Source organism: Mandrillus leucophaeus, unplaced genomic scaffold, assembly GCF_000951045.1.
Source record: "Mandrillus leucophaeus isolate KB7577 unplaced genomic scaffold, Mleu.le_1.0 Scaffold643, whole genome shotgun sequence".
NCBI lineage: Eukaryota > Metazoa > Chordata > Mammalia > Primates > Cercopithecidae > Mandrillus > Mandrillus leucophaeus.
This window is the reverse complement of record NW_012106953.1, coordinates 786,078-805,172: the sequence shown is the minus strand read 5'-3', so window position 1 is coordinate 805,172 and position 19,095 is coordinate 786,078. Positions and strand designations below refer to the sequence as shown.

At 41.2% G+C, this 19,095-nt stretch overlaps 1 protein-coding gene across 1 annotated transcript; it reads right to left on the bottom strand.

Annotated features, from left to right (window-relative positions):
* Positions 1–9,795: 9,795 nt before the first annotated feature.
* ENDOD1 (endonuclease domain containing 1) lies at positions 9,796–17,167 on the bottom strand. Its single transcript, XM_012000962.1, has 2 exons — positions 17,123–17,167; positions 9,796–14,035 (listed from the first exon to the last, which is right to left on the bottom strand). The coding sequence occupies exons 1-2, from the start codon at positions 17,165–17,167 to the stop codon at positions 12,833–12,835; spliced, it is 1,248 nt and encodes a 415-aa protein (XP_011856352.1). The 3' UTR covers positions 9,796–12,832.
* Positions 17,168–19,095: the final 1,928 nt, after the last annotated feature.

Sequence of the window (19,095 nt, the reverse complement as noted above, 5' to 3'; positions counted from 1 at the left end):
TAGAGTTAGGAAGGAGGGTGGTGACTGCCAACACCACCACTGGCATCAGAGCAGCTATTACAGAAGCACTTTTCCTATATCCTCTCCCTTCTCACCACACAATGCAGTAGCTGGTCCTAAATGAATCATTCTCCAGGGCCACATTGTTCTGGGAATGTAGAAGTAAACAAGCTAGAATACAACGACACTTGAAAAACTGATCAAACAGAGGGACAACTTGATCACGAGTTCCTCAAGGATGGGTTCCTCATCTGACCCAATCTCATCCCTGCTGACCAACGTACTGGAAGATCAATGGATGGCTTCTGGGAAGTTGGTTAAACAGACTTCGAGGATGACGGGAGCAAAGGGAGCTGCAGGAGGCAGTTCAGGCTGCCAGTAGACCCAGAGTCCTTGATCCTTCTCCAAGGAACATTGGACATTAACCGGGATCAGCCTGAGCAAGAGAGAGTGCAGTTTTCCTGTCTGTACCATTTTGCTGTCAAACTGGCAGGGCTGTGAGACTCCCTGGGCATGCCCCCTAGAGGGGATCCAGCTCCAGCAGCTTGTGATCAGCATTGCTCGATCTCTGTTTTCCTGAAAGAGACTCTCCACAGTCCTTTGAAATCAAACCTCTCTAATGGGGGCTGGAATTACTCAGGGAAGCCAGGAGTTGAGCATCTATCTGCAATAATGGTATTGCAGGCCAGGGATTGCAACAGATAGACACCCGCATTCTACAACCTCACCTCTAGTCAGAGTGGCTGAATGCATTTGTAAATCTGAATTCTTTCCTAAAGATAAGTTTTTTGGTAACAACTTTGCATTTTCCCTTCTCAAAATGAGAACTCATATTTGGAAACCCTTTGCCCATGAAATTATTTTTCTGGCGATAAAAAATACACATAAAGAAAATATGTCATATGGGAAAGATTACATTCTTAATCTGCCTTTCTATAAACTCGTTCTCTTCAAAAAGATAAACTGTGACTTTATATAACAAAAACACAATGGTGACAGTTTTCTTCTTAGGCATTTCTGTGAGCTCTATGTATATATTAAGGACATTAGTTCTTTGTCTATCATATTATTTGCTTATCAGTCTTCTCCCGACCTCCCCAGCCACAGTATATAGGCAGTTGGTACAAGCACTGTAATAGCGGGTACATGACTATGCTTTTGGTCTACTCTTTGTGCCTAATACACAGTCTGGTGGGCATGAAGGTTCAACAAATGAATATTAACCATAAACTCTAGAAGGCAGATCATCCTAGGTTCTGCAACCTAGCTGATAACCCTACTCTTATTTCACTAGGTTTGTTTTTAGAAGCAAAGGAAAAATATTTGCATTGAAAACTCAATCATAAACACCCTCTGTCATATTCAGATAGCACAGAAAATTCTAGAACAAAGCACCTGTCTCCTAGCAGAGCTTTGTCTGCTTTGAGATTGAGAATACCTGCAGAAAACACCTAAGTCATTTATTAAAATACTGAGCTGAGAGAGTCATTCCCTTGTAGGAGAAGGCTCATTTGGTTATCGCTGTGGGCTCTGGAGCAGGACTTTGGTATGTCAAGACCCAAATCCAGTTACTGGCTGTGTGACTTTGGACAAGGTAGTTAACCTCTCTTAGCCTCAGTGCCCTCCTCTGTAAGCTCAGAATAAAATAGATGTACAATTTAGTACAGTGTCTACACCTAAGTGTACAATTCATTGTAGATATTCTTATCATTATCATTATGATTATGATATTACTCAAGTCGTGGAAACAGCAAATCCAGTTTCTGGAGACTGCAATGATGTCATTCCTCACACCCACTCAGACTCCAGGAGGCTCATCCAGTTTCCCACCACGTAAGTCTACGCCTTTACTGCTCCCTTCTATAAAACACTAGGATAATCATGGTACATAATAATGCCTTTGTGTTTATAGGGCATGATCACATCCATTTTCTTATTTGACCCCCACAATAACCTTGTTATGGTAAACAAGGAAGATCATGTTATCTCCACTTTAGAAGTGAGGAAATAAAGGGAAAACGAGCTGAAGTGATTGGCTTAAAGTACTAAGAAGTGGAGTAGAATTTAAAACAAGATCTTTCTCGCTGTGTCTCTGGGTGGAGTAGAAAGACCATTGGCCAAAAGGAGCAGTCCCCTATTGGTCAAGTTTTGCTGCCATCACTGGGACCACCAGAGTGGGGAGCATTTCTCCTCCACTTTTCAGGATTTTGGATCTGCAGTTTGCTGCCTTTAAGCTGCTGATGTCAGTGTCTTATCTTGCCCAAGATTATACTGACAGGTGTTACTAGGAGATGTCTGGCTGGAGCAAGTCACACTATTTCTACATATACACACTGACATCTTTACATAGTTTACATATCATTGACATGCTCACCAGAGGCAGCTTTGAAGGGAAAAGGAGATCTCGAAAGGGCATTAGGCCAGCTGGAGTAGACGGATAGATGGCAGGGATGGAGGGGGCTTTTGCTCTGTGAAAGGCCAAGTAGCTCCATCTTCTAGAGGCCAGGTCTGAGCCTTGAGCACTGAGGTGACTGACTGGAGCACTTTGCATGCATGAGCAGCAGCTCTTGTGGGTGATCCCCTTTTGCTCTAGTTAAAAAGTGGGGGAGGTTTCTCCCAAACTACCTGGCCCAGGGCAGTTATAATGGTCTAAAATCACAGAACCAACCCTGGCTGTACAATAGAATCATAGGTGATGTTTTTAATACTTACAGATGCCAAGGCCCCACCTAAACCAATTAAATCAGAATCTCTGTGACTGAGATCTAGGCATCAATATTGTTGTTTACAGTTGTACTGAGGTATAATTGATATACAGTAAACTGCACATATTTAACAATCAATTGGATGCACAGTCACATAATATATATCCTGACTCTTCACTATAATCAAGATAATGAACATATACAATATCTCATAAAGTTTCCTCATGCCCTTTGTAATCTTTCCCTACTTCCCCATCCCATCACCAAGAAAACATTGATCTGCTTTGTGTCACTATAGATTAATTTACATTTCTAGAACTTTTTACAAATGGAATCATATTGTATGTTGTCTTTCTTTTGTCTGGCTTCTTTAACTCGGCATAATTTTTTTGAGATTTACCCATGTGGTTATATATGTCAGTTCCTTTTTATTAATAGCATTCATTGTATACCATACTTTATTCAACTGTTGCTGGACATTTTTTTTTTCTGGTTGTGGACTGTTACAAATAAAGTTGCTCTGAACATGCACATTGCATGGTATGTCTTTGTATTGATGTATGTTTTCTTTTCTCTTGGATCAATACCTAGGAGTGGAAAGCCTGAATCATATGGTGGACATAAGTTTATCATTTTAAGACACTTCTAAACAGCTTTCCAAAGTGGTTGTGCCACTTTACATTTCCACCAACATTAAATGAGAGCTCCAGTTGCTGCACATCCTTGCCATTCTTGCATGGTCTACCTTATACTACGTAGTGAGTACAGTTGGTCTCAATGTGATTTTAAATTGCATTTCTGTAATGACTAACGAGGTTGCACCTTTTCGTATACTTTTTGCTATTTGTATATCTTCTTTGTTGAAGCTTATATTAAAACCATTAGGGATGGGACCCCAAAATTAGTTTAAAAATCAATAAAACCTCCCTGGTGATTCTAACATGCAATCAGGATTAAGCATCATTGTCTCATTAGAAAACTGAATGCAAACCTCTCATTTTAATCACATGGAAACCGGGAGATTAAGGTTATTTGTATAGCAAGAAAAATTTCAAGACAACAAAATCACTCCTAAAATAGTTGTGGACATTACAGAGCGAGTTCTCCTGCAGACCTAACTATATTATTTGCATAAGTCAGACAAGTTTTACTATTGTCTCTGGTAAGACTTAGTGATATAATTAACTGAATTATTTGTTCCAATCTGATCATTTATCATTTCACTTAGTCACAGCACTTGTTCTACAATAAATTTTGAAGGAAGTGCATTATTTCAACTAACTTTGTGACAGTATTATGACTATGGTGAAATGGAAGGGAAAATAGCCTCAGGGCTTCCACATATAGAGTTGACTACACAACCCTAGAGGGCTCCCTTCACATAGCAGATATGAAACTTGTGCATAACTGTTACAACCGTGTGCGGGTGACTGAACAGCCTCATCTCTAAAATCTAGATTCTGGGTCTCACCTTCTAATTGTGTGACCTTAGGAAAGTCAGTTGAATCTCTGAATCTTGGTTTAAAATAAAATGGGTATAATTAGTGTTCACAGAATAGATGTGAATGACGTGAGATCACATTGGGGATCAGCAAACCCAAAAGGCTACAGGAGCCAGGTAAGTAAGTTAAAGGAGCAAAGTGGGTCAGATCAGAGAGGCAATAGAGACACGATGGAGACTGTGACAAACTCTAGGGTACTTGCCCTGTCTACTCAGCTCTAGCTTGTTATGGCCTTAAGGAAATGCTGGCCATAGCTTCTGTTCTTAAGAGAAACCAAGCACATCTGTGGTTCTGATGCGGTCCACTGAAACATGAAAGAGCTTTGCAAGTTAAAAGCCACCTAATAAATTTAAAGGTATCATTATATGTCTTAAATAAAGCTGTAAGTCAGTCTATGAGGGACTATTGTGGATGTCTATCTTGCATCTTCTCCTCTGTCCTTCTGATGAGAACTAGCAACACCATCATATGGATCCATAACCCAGTCTGGGTCAATCATCTTATTGCACCCACCCAGCCACAGTGATTGACCCAATGATTGCATGTACCCTGCTAGGAAAAAGAACCTTCCTGGGGATTCTCCTAGCCAGAACACAGGAGCTTTCCTTCTCCAGATACAAGACCATCAGGGTGAATATTCAGAGCTCCCTGTGCTTCACAGTGTATGAAGAAATGTCATTCATTCTAGGTGAGAATGAAGACAACACAGAGTTGTTGATGACGGATAGAGTTCTGTCATTATGTGAGTACCTGATTCAAGAGGCCCCTTCTAAATTCTTGTTACATGATCCAGTAAATTTGGGACAAGGCTAGTTTGAGAGGGGTTTCTATTGCATGTAAGCAAAGGTATCCTAACTAATGCATTCTGCCATCCAATGGCAGAGGATGAGTTTGCATAGATTTTCAACACATCCTGTGACATCTGAGTCACAGACAGAGGTTGCAGAGCTTAGAGGTGAGTCCGAGACAGGAGATGGAAACATGGCAGTGGTATTTCAGGGAAAGCTAACCAAGGCTGTGCAGAATTCTCTCTGCTGATTTGAATACCACAACCTGAAATGTTTTCCAGATCTGAAAGCTCAGATGTGGGCTCTGCTGAGCTTCTGGAAGCAATAAGGCTCTAAGAAAAGGATTCATGCTAGGACACACAAGAGATTAAGGACAACACTACAATGGCATTTTATTAATTTACATTAAAAATAGAGCTGATATATAGACTGCAGCACTCCCATTATCATCTTACGTACATTATGTTCTTAAGCTACACAGGAAGCCAAAACATAATCAAAAACCACTTGTTCAAGTTGCTTTAGTATAGCATTGTCAAGAGAGTTTGAAATCCATATGTTCAGTGTACTTGGTCCATAGAGGCAAACTAACATAGAAAGCCAGGTCATGAGCACTAGTCACAACAGCAAAGACTTGGAACCAACCCAAATGTCCATCAATGACAGACTGGATTAAGAAAATGTGGCACATATACACCACGGAATACTATGCAGTCATAAAAAAGGATGAGTTCATGTCCTTTGCAGGGACATGGATGAAGCTGGAAACCATCATTCTCAGCAAACTATCACAAGGACAAAAAACCAAACACCACATGTTCTCACTCATAGGTGGGAATTGAACAATGAGAACACTTGGATATAGGGCAGGGAACATCACATCCTGGGGCCTGTTGGGGGAGTGGGGGGCTGGGGGAGGGATAGCATTGGGAGAAATACCTAAAGTAAATGACGCGTTGATGGGTGCAGCAAACCAACATGACACATGTATACCTATGTATCAAACCTGCACGTTGTGCACATGTACCCAAGAACTTAAAGCATAATAATAAAAAAAAAGGAAGAAAGAAAGCCAGGCCATGAGCAGAAGCTTGTTTGACTGGAACAGGATGGAAAATGAGGCATTAGGTAAGTTATTGTTTAATGGCACTGAGCTAAAATAACCTTATAAATTTATTTTACAGGGTTGGGGAGGTAGCCTTTGGATTTCAAAATATGTAAAGTTCAGATTGTCAAGCCTTCCTCTCTCCTGGATAGTACTCAAAAGGGCAGTCTCAGTGATTTTCCTTCCTCTGCCATACTATAGCTGTTCAACTCCTTTTCTGCTGGAAATATTCCTTCTGTGTATCTTATGCACTCAATTGGATAATGAAGTAGTGGTATGGGTGGTACCAATGATGACATTCCCAGTGACTTGCATCAGCTCAGGAGCACAGGCTGTGTACCTACCTTCCCAATGCTGCTTTCAGTGATGTCACATTGGCAGCTTGACATCAGCCATGATGGAAATATTGACACTACAGAAACTGGCAAACATTACAAATCAGGGTGCTCTCCCCGCAAACACAGAAAGCTGGTGGTTCAACATTTACCAGCACACCACTGGTTATGAGTGCAATAGGCCCAACACCCTTGTTGTTTCTTTCAGGTGTACATTTCTACTTTGATCCATTATGGACTGATCTAATATTAGACATTTAGAGAGAAATTCTGTGGCCTTATTTCTAAGATCTTACAGGGTCCTTCACTTTGTCTCTGGCCCTTACAATAAAGGGCTCACTTGGGGTAAGGCTCCAGTTCCACAAGATGCTGGTCTAAGACAGGCACCTCCTGACTCTCAGTATGGTGTTCCCACCACACCTCTTACCAATCAAAACAATGACTTGCGTGTAGAACTGTTCCCAGCTAGTAGGAAGGATTTCATAAAATCATTTACCCTAAGTTGCTAGCATTGACGCAATGTTAACTTCTTTCAGATTATTTGTGTTTTCCTAGCCTACAGGAAGAGTGATAAGTGGTAAGACTTCTGGCAACACTTCAGGCTACTGAGGGAGTTAAATAGAAGCCAGGAACATTACTAATATTTCTTACTCTTAGGCTGGCCACCACCTAAAGGCAACCCTGCTAATTAATTCTCTAAGCCTGGGGAGAAGAAATGCTGATGATGATAATAATAAAAATAATGATGTTTTCAGGACCAATCAGTCGCTGTCCTTCCTGATAATGTCGCAGGGAATTTCTCTGACTTTTGGTAACTCTCAGATATAGGAGAGATAAGTTGATAGAACTCAATCAGAATCTCTGTGACCCAAATATATGAAAGTACTTGTTGAAAAGCAAGGATTTGTTGCCTGAAATTTGAGAAGACCCTAGAGATGGTCCCTCTCTTCTTGTTTTGCAAATATACCAATGATGACATCCAGAAAATGTACAGTAACTCAGAGGAGGGAAACGCAGGGCTCCTGTTTTCCGGGTGCACTCTCCCCTTTACACAAGTCTGCCTCTTCCTCACTTCTGAGACTTCTATCTCCCTGCAAGTTTCCTTCTAAATGCAGTAAACATAACACATCTGGATATGCCAACTCAGCACGTATGCTGGAGAAACACACACTTGGTACAGCCCAAATAAACTAAAGCCCAGAAGCGGCTGTCTGATGTTCTCAGGGACAGATGTCAGTGGCAGGCCTGGGCTGGCCTTCAGTGTGCAGGCTGCCAGGGGCGGTCTAGGCAGCTTCTGCCAGTTCTCAGAGATTTACCAGGACTGTTCACTGTCTCACACTTGTTTCTTTTCAGGTTTTACAAGACTCATACGGTGTCTTTCGTTTCAGTGCCTATTACTCATTTCAATGATTCAGCCGACCCAGACAGGAGGAAAGCAAATGGACATGAGGTGTGTGGAGGAATCTACTGAAAATGGGATTGATTGGGTGTTAAGAAAGTAGGACTTAAAGTTGGATGAGGCAGCATTCTGAGGATCTTAAGTTCCCAAGGCATAATGTTCAACATTTATTTTCAAACCCAATTTCTGACTAAGCCATTTATGCTTTCTGAATAACCACTTTAATTTTTATTCACATCTACTCACCTTTTAAAAAATGGAAGTATGCACCAATTTTTAAAGAAATAGGACCAACCTTGGAAACTTATAATTATGAATCTTTATATTTTTATGATAGTTGATAGTTTACAAAGCTGATTTCACTTGATCTTTACAAAAGCCCTATGGGGTGATATTTTTATTACCCACATTTTACAGATAAGGAATTAAATCTCACAAAGGTTTGAAGACTTCCCCAAAAGCGTCATAGGGCAACTAAAACTAGTTAACCCCAAGGCCCTGTACCAGAATGATCACCTGCCTTTCCCCCACCAACCCACACTCACTAGGCACAGCGTCCAAGAGGCTCTGCCTCTTTCTCAATACCATCTTTGGGTTGCCTCATCCTACCTGCAGTGCTTACCTTCAAAGCAGATGCTGACAATGCGTTTGGATTTTGGAGGCTTGATTATGAAATAAAATTGAATAAATAGTGCTGGACACATGCTGAGTTTGAGTTTTCTGACCCTCCTCTTTTGAGACTCCAGGTCCAACCCTCATCTGTACCTTCAGATTCATGGACACCACTGATGAGGTTCTGGCTTGTTTCATTTTCATTCATGACTTTGACTCCCAGACCATACTTTGATCCTGGTTCTTACAGCGTTGTTCTAGAGACATCCTGACCTCTAGGGCACCATCAAACCAATTTTGTCCAAGTAGTGTAAATATCATTGCCCACCACAGATCTGGCAACAACAATTTAACATTTGCTGAGCACTTACCATGTGCCAAGCATAGTAAGTGATGAATGCTTTATGTTCATTAACTCATTTAATGCTCATAGCAACCCTCTGAGGTAGGTACTCATAATTGTATAGATGAGAAAGCCGAGGTGAGTAACTTGCCGAAGATCACACAGTAAGTGGGGAAGCCAGGATTTGTGCCTACATCATTTTGACTCTGCAGTGTGGGCTCTTAGCCACAAGGAAGTACTGACCTCCGGAAGTCATCTTACATCCACCTCCTCACCGTGGATAATTGAGGATGACAAGTGGTTATGAGCACTTTCTTTGTTGAAATTTAAGCTTAAAAATTGACTTGGAGGGTAGTGTTGTTAGACATCAATCCATGACCTGGGGGAAAATACCTACAGAGAGAGACAATGGGAAGACTGAGAACCCATTAATGAAAGGCAAGCAGTCCACACTACATTGCTGGTAGTGTAACATTTGAAAAAACACATATTTTGTGGTGAGCTTGGGCAAGATGCTGCCCACCCTGGGAAGGCAGCCAAGAATTACTGCCACCTCCACCCCAGAGGATCACCCTACTAAAGGCCACAGAGAGGACCAGCCCCCATCAGAGACTGCTTGTAATTTCTCTCACTGTGGGAGTTTCCAAATGAATAAACAAACAAATAAAAGTGGTTCTATAATTTTCTCTGCGATTCAGATTCAGTGAAGCAGTAAGTCTTTGGTGCTTAATTATGAAAGATACCAAAAACACTTATTGTCCCAAATACTTTGCAGAGCAATAACATTAAAAAATAGTTCTAAGGCCTGTTTCACTGATCTAGACTTCTCTCTGTTTTCTCATGTATGATGCAAACATTTAAAGAAATGAACAAAAGTCAGATATGACTGGAAGCTGCTTGAATTAATGTGGATCAAGAAGAAAATGGCAAAAATTCACAGTCCCCAAGCCTCATTTCAACCATTAGGATTCTCCCCTTTTAGATACTTTACAGAACTGCTAAAAAGTTGTCAATAATTACTTTATTGAGCATCTGCAAGGTGCACAGCATTGTACATAGCTTGAAAATGTCAAATTGAGTTTTGTCACACCCTCTGTAAAGGCTTCCCTAATTTCCATGGTTTTGTGGTTTCTCTTCCTCTGTTCCAAGGAACATGCTATTAGTACCTTTACTGCAGCACTTACTTGTTACAAGTACAACTGTATTATGTGTTCTCTCCACTAGGCTTTGAACTCCTCAAAGATGGAATCCATGCATTGTTGATCTCTGCAACCTTGATGTCCAAATACGTGTTTGACAGATGAACAAATGACTGAATAAATGCAGGGTGCTGCACTTTGGTTCCTTCTCCCAACTCCCTAGTCTGCATTTACATGGAAATGGTTGATGCTGAGTGAGAAGCCAACATTCAAAAGGCACAATGAAAAAGAGAAGTGTCCAAAGGCATAGCTGATCCACAGATTAGAAAATCAGCTCCATAATGAGGAAGAGGCTGATCCCAAGGCCTCAGAACATAACAGAGCCACAGCAAGATCTTTAAGCCAGAGCTGGGGTTCATCAACCCCAGCCCCTACCTGAAAGCCCAGCGTAGCTCATTAGGAACAGGGCAGCAGTCCAGCCACCTGCTGTGGCTTCAGGTCCAATGCAGATGGTTCCAGAGACCCATGGGCACAGCCACACTAGTAGCTCAGGGCAGTGGGTCTCAGCCACCTAACCTTACTGATACTTTTTGTTTTATTGTCCCTTTTTAGATTTCAAAACAGGTCATGCAAGAATAAATAGACACTAAACAATTGGATGTGAAAAAGAAGATATTCCCAAATGGTTCTCAAGAAGCCGTTTGGATGCTGTGCTCCTTACATGGTGCTAAGGGGCTCAAGCTGCCACGGATGCCCTTTTCGGGCCTTTCAGTATGCAAATACGTGCTAGGAGGGAATTAAGTTTCCCTGGGATGCAGTAAGCATAATGTTGTACGTGGACGGCTAATTGTTTTCATCACACAAGCCAAATCCAACTGATTAGTCAGGGCCTGGAGTCTGTTTGATGGATGAGGAAATCTTGCCATGGTCCAGGGAGGCAGCTGAATAAAAGCACGAACTTCCCATGTCTGACACCCCAGGTGTGATGGGACATGTGCAAACAACGTTGGCTCCTAATCTGCTCTCAGTTAGCCACATGAAACTAAGGGGCCTCAGGTTCCTTATCAAATAATAGTTTGGCTGGACTGTCCCTCTGGTCACTTCTAAAATTCCTTTTCTTTATCCAGCAGGATTCTTGACCAATCAGTATCAAGTCAAACCCTCACCCTTTACCTTCACACTGCTGAAATAAAGGGACATCCAAACTTTATGCTCCCTAAGACAAGTGTTGGTAAAATACTGCTTTAAGTTTCTTAGATAAGCCTGGTGCATATCTCCCTAGCATGGACTCATGTGGTGCCCATACTCCCTAACCTTGCACCACAAATCGATCAGGATGGCAGCTTGCTGGCTGCTGTTCTACTCTGGGTGTGACTCTGCTATTTTTCTGCAAAATGTAACTCTTGCTAAGCTCATGTTTCTCATTCATCGACCCCATGCAAATGGCTGACATGTTCTCTCCTTGTTGGGACCCCGAACTTTTGCATATAACTTTCTGATTGATCCTGGGCTGTAGCTCTAAGATCAGTATTTCATACTTGGCTGTTTCCTACCTCTCAGCAATTCTTTAAAACATTCAGAAAAATCCAGATGATTCCACCCCGATTGTGGGAAGCAAAGTTTGGTCCCTCTTGTTACATTTTTTAGTGCAAGATTTAAAATGACAAGTGCTTGATCAAAAAAATTTTGAGAATGAGCTCTCACATTTCACTTGTATTAATGGGGGAGTTAAGTTTGTAGCCTCAAACACACTATAAAAATAATTTCCTAAGATATAATTATTCTTAAATATTTTATATATTTTTTTCAGAGATGGCCAGAATAATTTTTATCTTTATTTTGTGGCTTTCTATATAGTTGTACCAAAACAACCATTTAGGGACATAAGTCAGAGTATTTTTACTGTACTAGGTACTTACTCAATGCATTAGAAAAATCTAGTATGTTGCAGAATATGAATTTTCATGTTAGCTTAACATATGGATCTTTCAGTTCAACCTTGTCAGGCAGGGAGACACGTCAAGTTAATCCAAGCTGGGCAAAAGATGTCCTTGGATCTGCAGCACCTACTAAGAGCAGGGCTGTCCACCTTCTCTTCTCTTCTTTTCACCTGAGAGGACTGTATTATACTATTCAAGGTGCAGGAAAAAAAAAAAAAAAAAAAAAAAACCCTTTGCCCTTCAATTCAAACTCTGTTACGCCACATTTGGCATAAAATGCTTACCATTACCTAAAAATGATTTTTTAAAAAGTGCTTATAATCACCTAAAAGAAAAATGTAGCAAAATTCAACTTTGGAGAAAATGAAAACTGTACATATCCTTGAGAGCCAAGAAAAGCTAAGAGATACAGAAAATTCTACATCCCCACAAGGTCATTTCAACAGAGAGGCATTATCTGCATTCCACCAAGGTCAGTTAAATTGGGGAGAAAGATAAGCAAATGCTGAGAAATTGGCTGCAGAATTTTTTTTTATCTGTTTTGCCTTAAATCACAAAAAGCAATGGGAAGAACAAGCTCCCTTTGTCCTTTTCTCAGACACCTTTGGTTTAAAGGTGTTCTTTTTCTAATTCTTCCCTCTCCTGTAATTTTTAATCATCAGAAATAAATACCAGTGCGTTTCAGGTGGTCATCTATGTCAGAGTGCATAACTGAAGTTATTAGTGGCTTGGGAGTTTGCACACATAACTGGAGGTAAACAGCAGATTACTACACCTAATCTCACCCTGAGCATTTCTCCTCTGTCAAGTCTAAATTCTGCCATCTTCTTTTGCAAAAACAAGCAGACATCCCCACCAAAGGCCAAAATATAATGATAACTGACAGTGAACAGAAACCCATTGTAAAGACAAAATATTCCAGCTTTCAAATTCACTGTGACTGGATACTATTAGTTTTTTGAGTTTATAACTCCCCAGAATTGTCAAAAGTAACCTTGTAGCCAATCCGCTTGCAGACACTAAAAACAACCTGAAATAGGCCACCCAGGGTACCAAAAGCAGTGTCAAAGAGCAGTGAGACAGTGCCACCAAGGCCCAGTGCAATGTCCTTGCATACAATTGGAATAGCGCCCATGGTATACACAGGGAAAGTGGCCACATCCACAAGGACACGGACAGGGATGCTCAGAACTCGGCAAACGGCCTTCAGCAGACAACAAAGGATCCGGAGAATAGCCCTGATGACTTTGGCCACAACCTTCAGCACCTTCCAGGGAATGCTCACCAACTCTTCCCCAATGGCCACGAAGTATGAGATGGTGGCTGATCCCAGGCGGTAAAGACAACTTTCTATGCCATTAATCACCTGCTTGGTAACACACCACAGGAGATAGACAATGTTCTTCAGGATTGCTACCACAAGGTAATAAATTAATTGAAAAAGCTTGATGAATGGGGTAGCAATAAAGCCCATGAGTTTTCCCAAAAAGCTACTGCTTCCCTCAGATGCCTCTGGAGGCAACAGAGCAGACCTCTTGCTCCTGGTGCTAGAGGGGGGACTAGAAGTCTTTTGAGATTGCACCATTCGTTCTTCATCCTGGACTTGGTTAACCACTTCCAGGATTTTTTTCATTTTCTCTGTGTCTTGCTCAGTCTCACCACAGTTGTTCTGAAACAGCTGAGGGTTAAATGGAAGCAGTTTCTGAAGATCTTTTACCATCACATCTTCTATGATGTCACTGTCCCGGGTGTGCTTGACAAAGCCCATGGCCCAGCCACCTCCAGGGACAGCACAACAGGCCGCCAGCCAAACAAACTCAGGGACTGCCACTTTGTCTTTAACTCTGTAGTCTGAGGGCACTGTGCCTGTGAGGATATATAGGTCTTCCCCACTGCCACACTGTGGGGTCAAAGCCCGGTCCATTAGGCTGTGGAGATTCACATACCACCGTTCCTGGAAGGACTGAGTCATTGGGGCTGAATTTGTGAGAGTAAATGTGGCCACCTGGAGATCACTGCTAAGGGAGAACGGGTATAGCTGTCCTCTTTGGTAATCAGAATCAAGGTAATCTGTATTCAAGGCTTGCTTGCTTCCCAGGCTGTTCACAGAGGTGATGGCCTCTGCCTCATTAATCGCCTCCTCAAGGTTGCTGTTGGGGTCATCAATCTGAAAGAAGAAAACAAGTGGTGAGATGTATCCCTGCTTACAGCACAGAGGCAGCACTAGAATCATCCTGCCCAGACTCTGGAGAAGTCCCCACTGGTCTATTACTTCAAATGCTTGAGTTTGGAAGGACATGGTTCTCTGGCACACGCACACTTCATTCTAATATACCAAAATCCTGGTGTTTCAAAGCATCTTTCAGATAGGCTGTTTCCTAGTCTATTACCTGTGTTTACCCCACCCTGCTCTACAGTAACACCCCTTCACTCACACACACACCCACCATCATAATGTTCTTTTTAAAATCTGTTGTAGTCTGGGGCCAGGTGCGGTGGCTCATGCTTGTAATCCTAGCACTTCAGGAGGCTGAAGCGGGTGGATCACCTGAGGTCAGGAGTTTGAGACAAGCCTGGCCAACATGGTGAAACCCCATCTCTACTAAAAATACAAAAATTAGCTGGATGTGGTGATGGGTGCCTGTAATCCCAGCTACTTGGGAGGCTGAGGCAGGAGAATCACTTGAACCAGGGAGGCAGAGGTTGCAGTGAGCCGAGATTGCACTATTTTAACTCCAGCCTGGGCAACAGAGCAAGACTCTGTCTCAAAACAAACAAACAAAAAATATTGTAGTTTCATGAACTTCATAATTCTCTTTTGGAATACTTTTCCATGAACTTCAAAGTAATTATTAAAAAAAAAAAAACAAGGGGGGAGTAGATCTCAACAGGCCAATAAAGTTAGAACTGCAACTCAGTTAATCAGCCACCAATGTTGGTTGCAATTGAATGCACATGTTCCTAATGAATGTTTATACATTTTCGGATTTATGAAAAATAATCAACTCTAATCAGCGCATTTAAATTACATGGGGGAAATGTACAGTCTGGTGTTGGTTACTGGATATTTATCAGGTAAAACTAAAATTCAAATTAGACCAGTTGCTGTTTGAACTTAATCTCCCCAATATTTGCTATGATTAACAATTCATTTTCTGTCTTGGTCAATCTAGACATGTGCTATATATCAATTGCAATCAATATATACATCCTGTCTTGGTTCTGCTTTCTTTTACAAAAAATTCAATATTATTTATGATTATTTTCATCTTATCTGAAAGGACAAAAGGAAAGTGCTTAGGATTAATTTAGGATTATGTCATTATCCCCCAAACTAACTTGTAAATTCTTGACATCAGGAACCATGTATATTCCCCCAGCACCCAGCCCAAGGCCTGACGCATAATAGAATCTCAAGGCATTCTTGTTAATCTTTATGCCCTGAGGCAGCAGTATTTATAATAGCAGCAAGTGGAACCATCCCACATTTTCAAAAACAGGGAAAGGTTTCGTAAATAACATTATGTTATATCCATCAAAGAAAAAACATTAAAAACCATTATGGCCAGGCATGGTGGTTCAAGCCTGTAACCCCAGCACTTTGAGAGGCCTAGGCAGGTGGATCACCTAAACTCGGGCATTTGAGACCAACCTGGGCAACATGGCGAAACCCCACTTCTATAAAAAAAAAAAATTCAAAAAATTAGCTGGGCATGGTGGTACACACCTGTGGTCCCAGCTACTCAGGAGGCTGAGGTGGCAGAATCGCTTGAGCCTGGGAAGTAGAGGATGCAGTGAGCAGAGACTGCACAACTGCACTCCACGCTGAGTAAGGGAGTGACACCCCCATCTCAAAAACAATCATTAAAAAGCACTTACAATTATAAAGCGGTTCATAATGATGAGAAAATATATGCTATCACGTTGAAAAGAAAGGGCAGGATATAAAATTAAATAATCACTTTTTAAAAGCCTTCAAGTATGTAAGGAAACATTTTGAAAATAAACATACGACATGTCAATGTGGTTGTTTGATTCCTGGGGATGCAAGTCATATTTTTTCCTCTATTTTCTTGTTTCTCTCCTCGTACCTCCCTACCCACATCAACCCATAATATGTGTTACTTTCAAAAGGAAATAAAAAAATACAAACCTAATTAAAATGAGTAAATTATTGGTAACTGATTCTCTAAAATTGGTGCTACTCACTAAACATAAAATAAACCCCAAGGGGAGTCAAAGCCATAGGAACTGTGTTGTACCTCTAGTCTGAGGGCAGTCCAACTGTGCATCTCTCTGGCTCTGCAATGGCAAATGAAGACACTCTCTTGCAGGTATGCATAGGGGTATTGAGGGTAATGGATAAACAACTTGGTATATTTGCTGAAACCTAATGGAGTAATCTATTGGCTGACCCTACTCATTCAACTCCATGCCTTCCCCCATTCTTAGAAGGAGCAATGATCCTGGGTGATCTTCACTGCTACCACATCCCTTGCAGGATAGAGATAAGAAGCTCATTCACTTGGTTAAGCTGCTGTCTCTGCTCTCTTATATCTGAAAGATACATCCCAAGGAAACATCAGCATCATTTTTTAATCATAAGACCAGGATATAGCAGAGCCAAGATCTACGAAGACTTGGGTGTAAGGTCGGGGTTGATGCACATTTCTCCATGGTTACTGGGGCATTTTGTATGCATTTAACCTGGTGCAGTGCCTTCATTCCTTCTAGGGAAACTAAAGATTGTTTTTGAATTGATAACCCTGTGGCAGAGCATTGCGGGAGCATGCTGGAGTGTCTTTAGCCCAAGAGCCACCCAAGGGTGAAACGTGCCTACAGGGGTTGATGAAGGCCTCAAAAATGAGCAGAGAAGAGGGACTTGGATGAGGAAGGGGAGGACGCAAAAGAACGAGGCAGAAGGAGAACAGGAGAGGATAAAAAAGGGAAGCAAATAAGAGAGAAGTAAATGAGAGAGAATGTGCCTGCATGTGTAAGAGACAAAGTGTCCCGTTGCTAAGCAAAAACCAGGACTTACAATGGACTTATAAAAGACTGTGGGGGTTGATTCACTCCCCAACTGCTATGCATGGTCTTCCAGTGCTGCGATCAGAGGAGACTAAGCTGGGTGTTTCAGCATCCTCTTAGATCACTTGAGTTCACGGGGCTTCAGATTGCAGCCACAGCTTTGCACCTGACAACCAGGTAAGGCCTTTTCTGCCCAACTCCACAGGGAAATTTCCCATACACTTACATGGGAAATAAGCCAGGATGGAACCACGGTGGCTGGGAAGGCCATGGCCCAATTCTATACTGGGTCCTGTGCACCCTACTGCCCTAGGCCTTCCAAGGCAAAGTAACTAAAACATATGCTCCAGAAATACAGGCAGCTTTGGGCACATCTTCCCTCCCCTTCCCCTGCTTTCTTCAGAACTTCATATTCATGTTTACTATATTCTTATGAACTCCAAACCTGGTTCTATGGTTTGATGACAAGATAGAACATAGTGTTTAAAATTGAGACAGAATATCTGGCTACTACTATACCTATATAGTGATGGGGAGATGGATTGGAGACTAATATTTTTTGAACTACCAATTTAATGCTTTCAATATAGCATTATATGGAAGCATTTTTACTTTATTTTACAGATAGGGAAACCAAGACACAGAATGATGAAGAAAATTTTCCAGTATTCCAATAATTAGTAGCAGGAATGGAGCTTTTTCCATTTCAATGATTTTTTTTCTAGCGTTTCTATTGTTTTATTTCAAATTCTCCTTTTTTTTTTTTTCTCTTGGGAGATCCTTTTTTATCTTTTAATAGTTTAGACATTGATTTTTAAAGTTCCTTTAAGATTTCTCTATTTGGTTTTTCAGTTTATTTTGTTGCTTCTACTGGTTGACTTCAAGGAGTATGTATAGCTAAGTACTTCGCAATTTCTGCTGATGAGTTTATCTCATGAGAGGTCCATGGTATTTTGTCAAAAAAAAAACCAAAACAACCAAAACCCAATAGGATTGCTTTCGAAGTTGCCCCTGCCAGGCCCCTACAGAATTCTATGAATTGGGGCCAGCTTCTGAGTTATTTTCTCAGTTCAGGGTTTTCACATGGAGAAAGCAGAGCAAATATGGAACCACCACGCCCAGTCAGAAAAATGATACATTTTATCTAATATTCTATGTGTTTGCGGTGTGAGGAAAGGAATTCCACATCTGTTCAGTTGACCAGATGTTTTCTCCATTGTCTCAGGTTTAAAACATTTCTCCTAAAGCAAGCCTTGTTTCCTTTTATAACTCATTATAGATTTATCATCCCAACATGTATCTGCTTTGCTTAAATTTCTTTTTTTTTTTTTCTTTTTTTTGTATTTATACCACCTCCTGAATCAATGTTTGGTATGAGTAGGACAGTATTTTTCAACACTTTTACTGATGGTAACAAGAACTATATAGGCTGAAGCCTCTCTCTAACAATAGGCTACAGGGACTCTCAGCCTTTCCTAAATCACATTGGCCACTTTGTAAACAATCTGATTCTGTTTCCTTACTAATTCCTTTGTATTAACTATTACCCACGGCTCTTTTGTCTGTTCATGCAAGTATTTCTATCTCCCTGAAATTCATTTCCATCAATTTTATCTTTTGCAACTTGGAATTTTCAAAAAACCTTGACATTACATTATGAAGTCACTTTAACATATCATTTATAAAAATATATTAAATCCTAGGACCTTTTATTTTTATTTTTATTTGAGACAGAGTCTTGCTCTGTCACTCAGGCTGGAGTGCAGTGGCCTGATACTGACTCACTGCAACCTCCGCTTCCCAGGTTCAAGCAATTCTCCTTCCTTAGCTTCCGGAGTAGCTGGGATTACAGGCATGTGCCACCACACCTAGCTAATTTTTGTATTTTTAGTAGAGATGGGGTTTCACCATGTTGGCCAGGCTGGTCTCGAACTCCTGACCTCAAGTGGTCTGCCCGCCTCGGCCTCCCAAGGTGCTGGGATTACAGGCGTGAGCCACAGCGCCCTGCCCCTAGGACCATTTAATACCATGCTAACTGATTTCCACTGAGGAAAATGCCCATGAGCCCACTATGCTATCTCCTTATTTAAGACCAGCTTTTTAACCAATGACAAACTTTCTTCTGATCCAAAGATGACTCATGTTTTAATAGCTTTTGTTGAAGAATCATCTGAAAAATCTAAATAAAATCAGTATACT

Excerpts from the sequence above, each read along its gene's own strand:
- ENDOD1 (XM_012000962.1), bottom strand. The coding sequence starts at position 17,167 with ATGGCCTTCCCAGCCACCGTGGTTCCATCCTGGCTTATTTCCCAT. Across the intron at positions 14,036-17,122 it reads CATCCTGGCTTATTTCCCAT|ATTGATGACCCCAACAGCAA; the intron begins GTAAGTGTATGG and ends TTCTTCTTTCAG.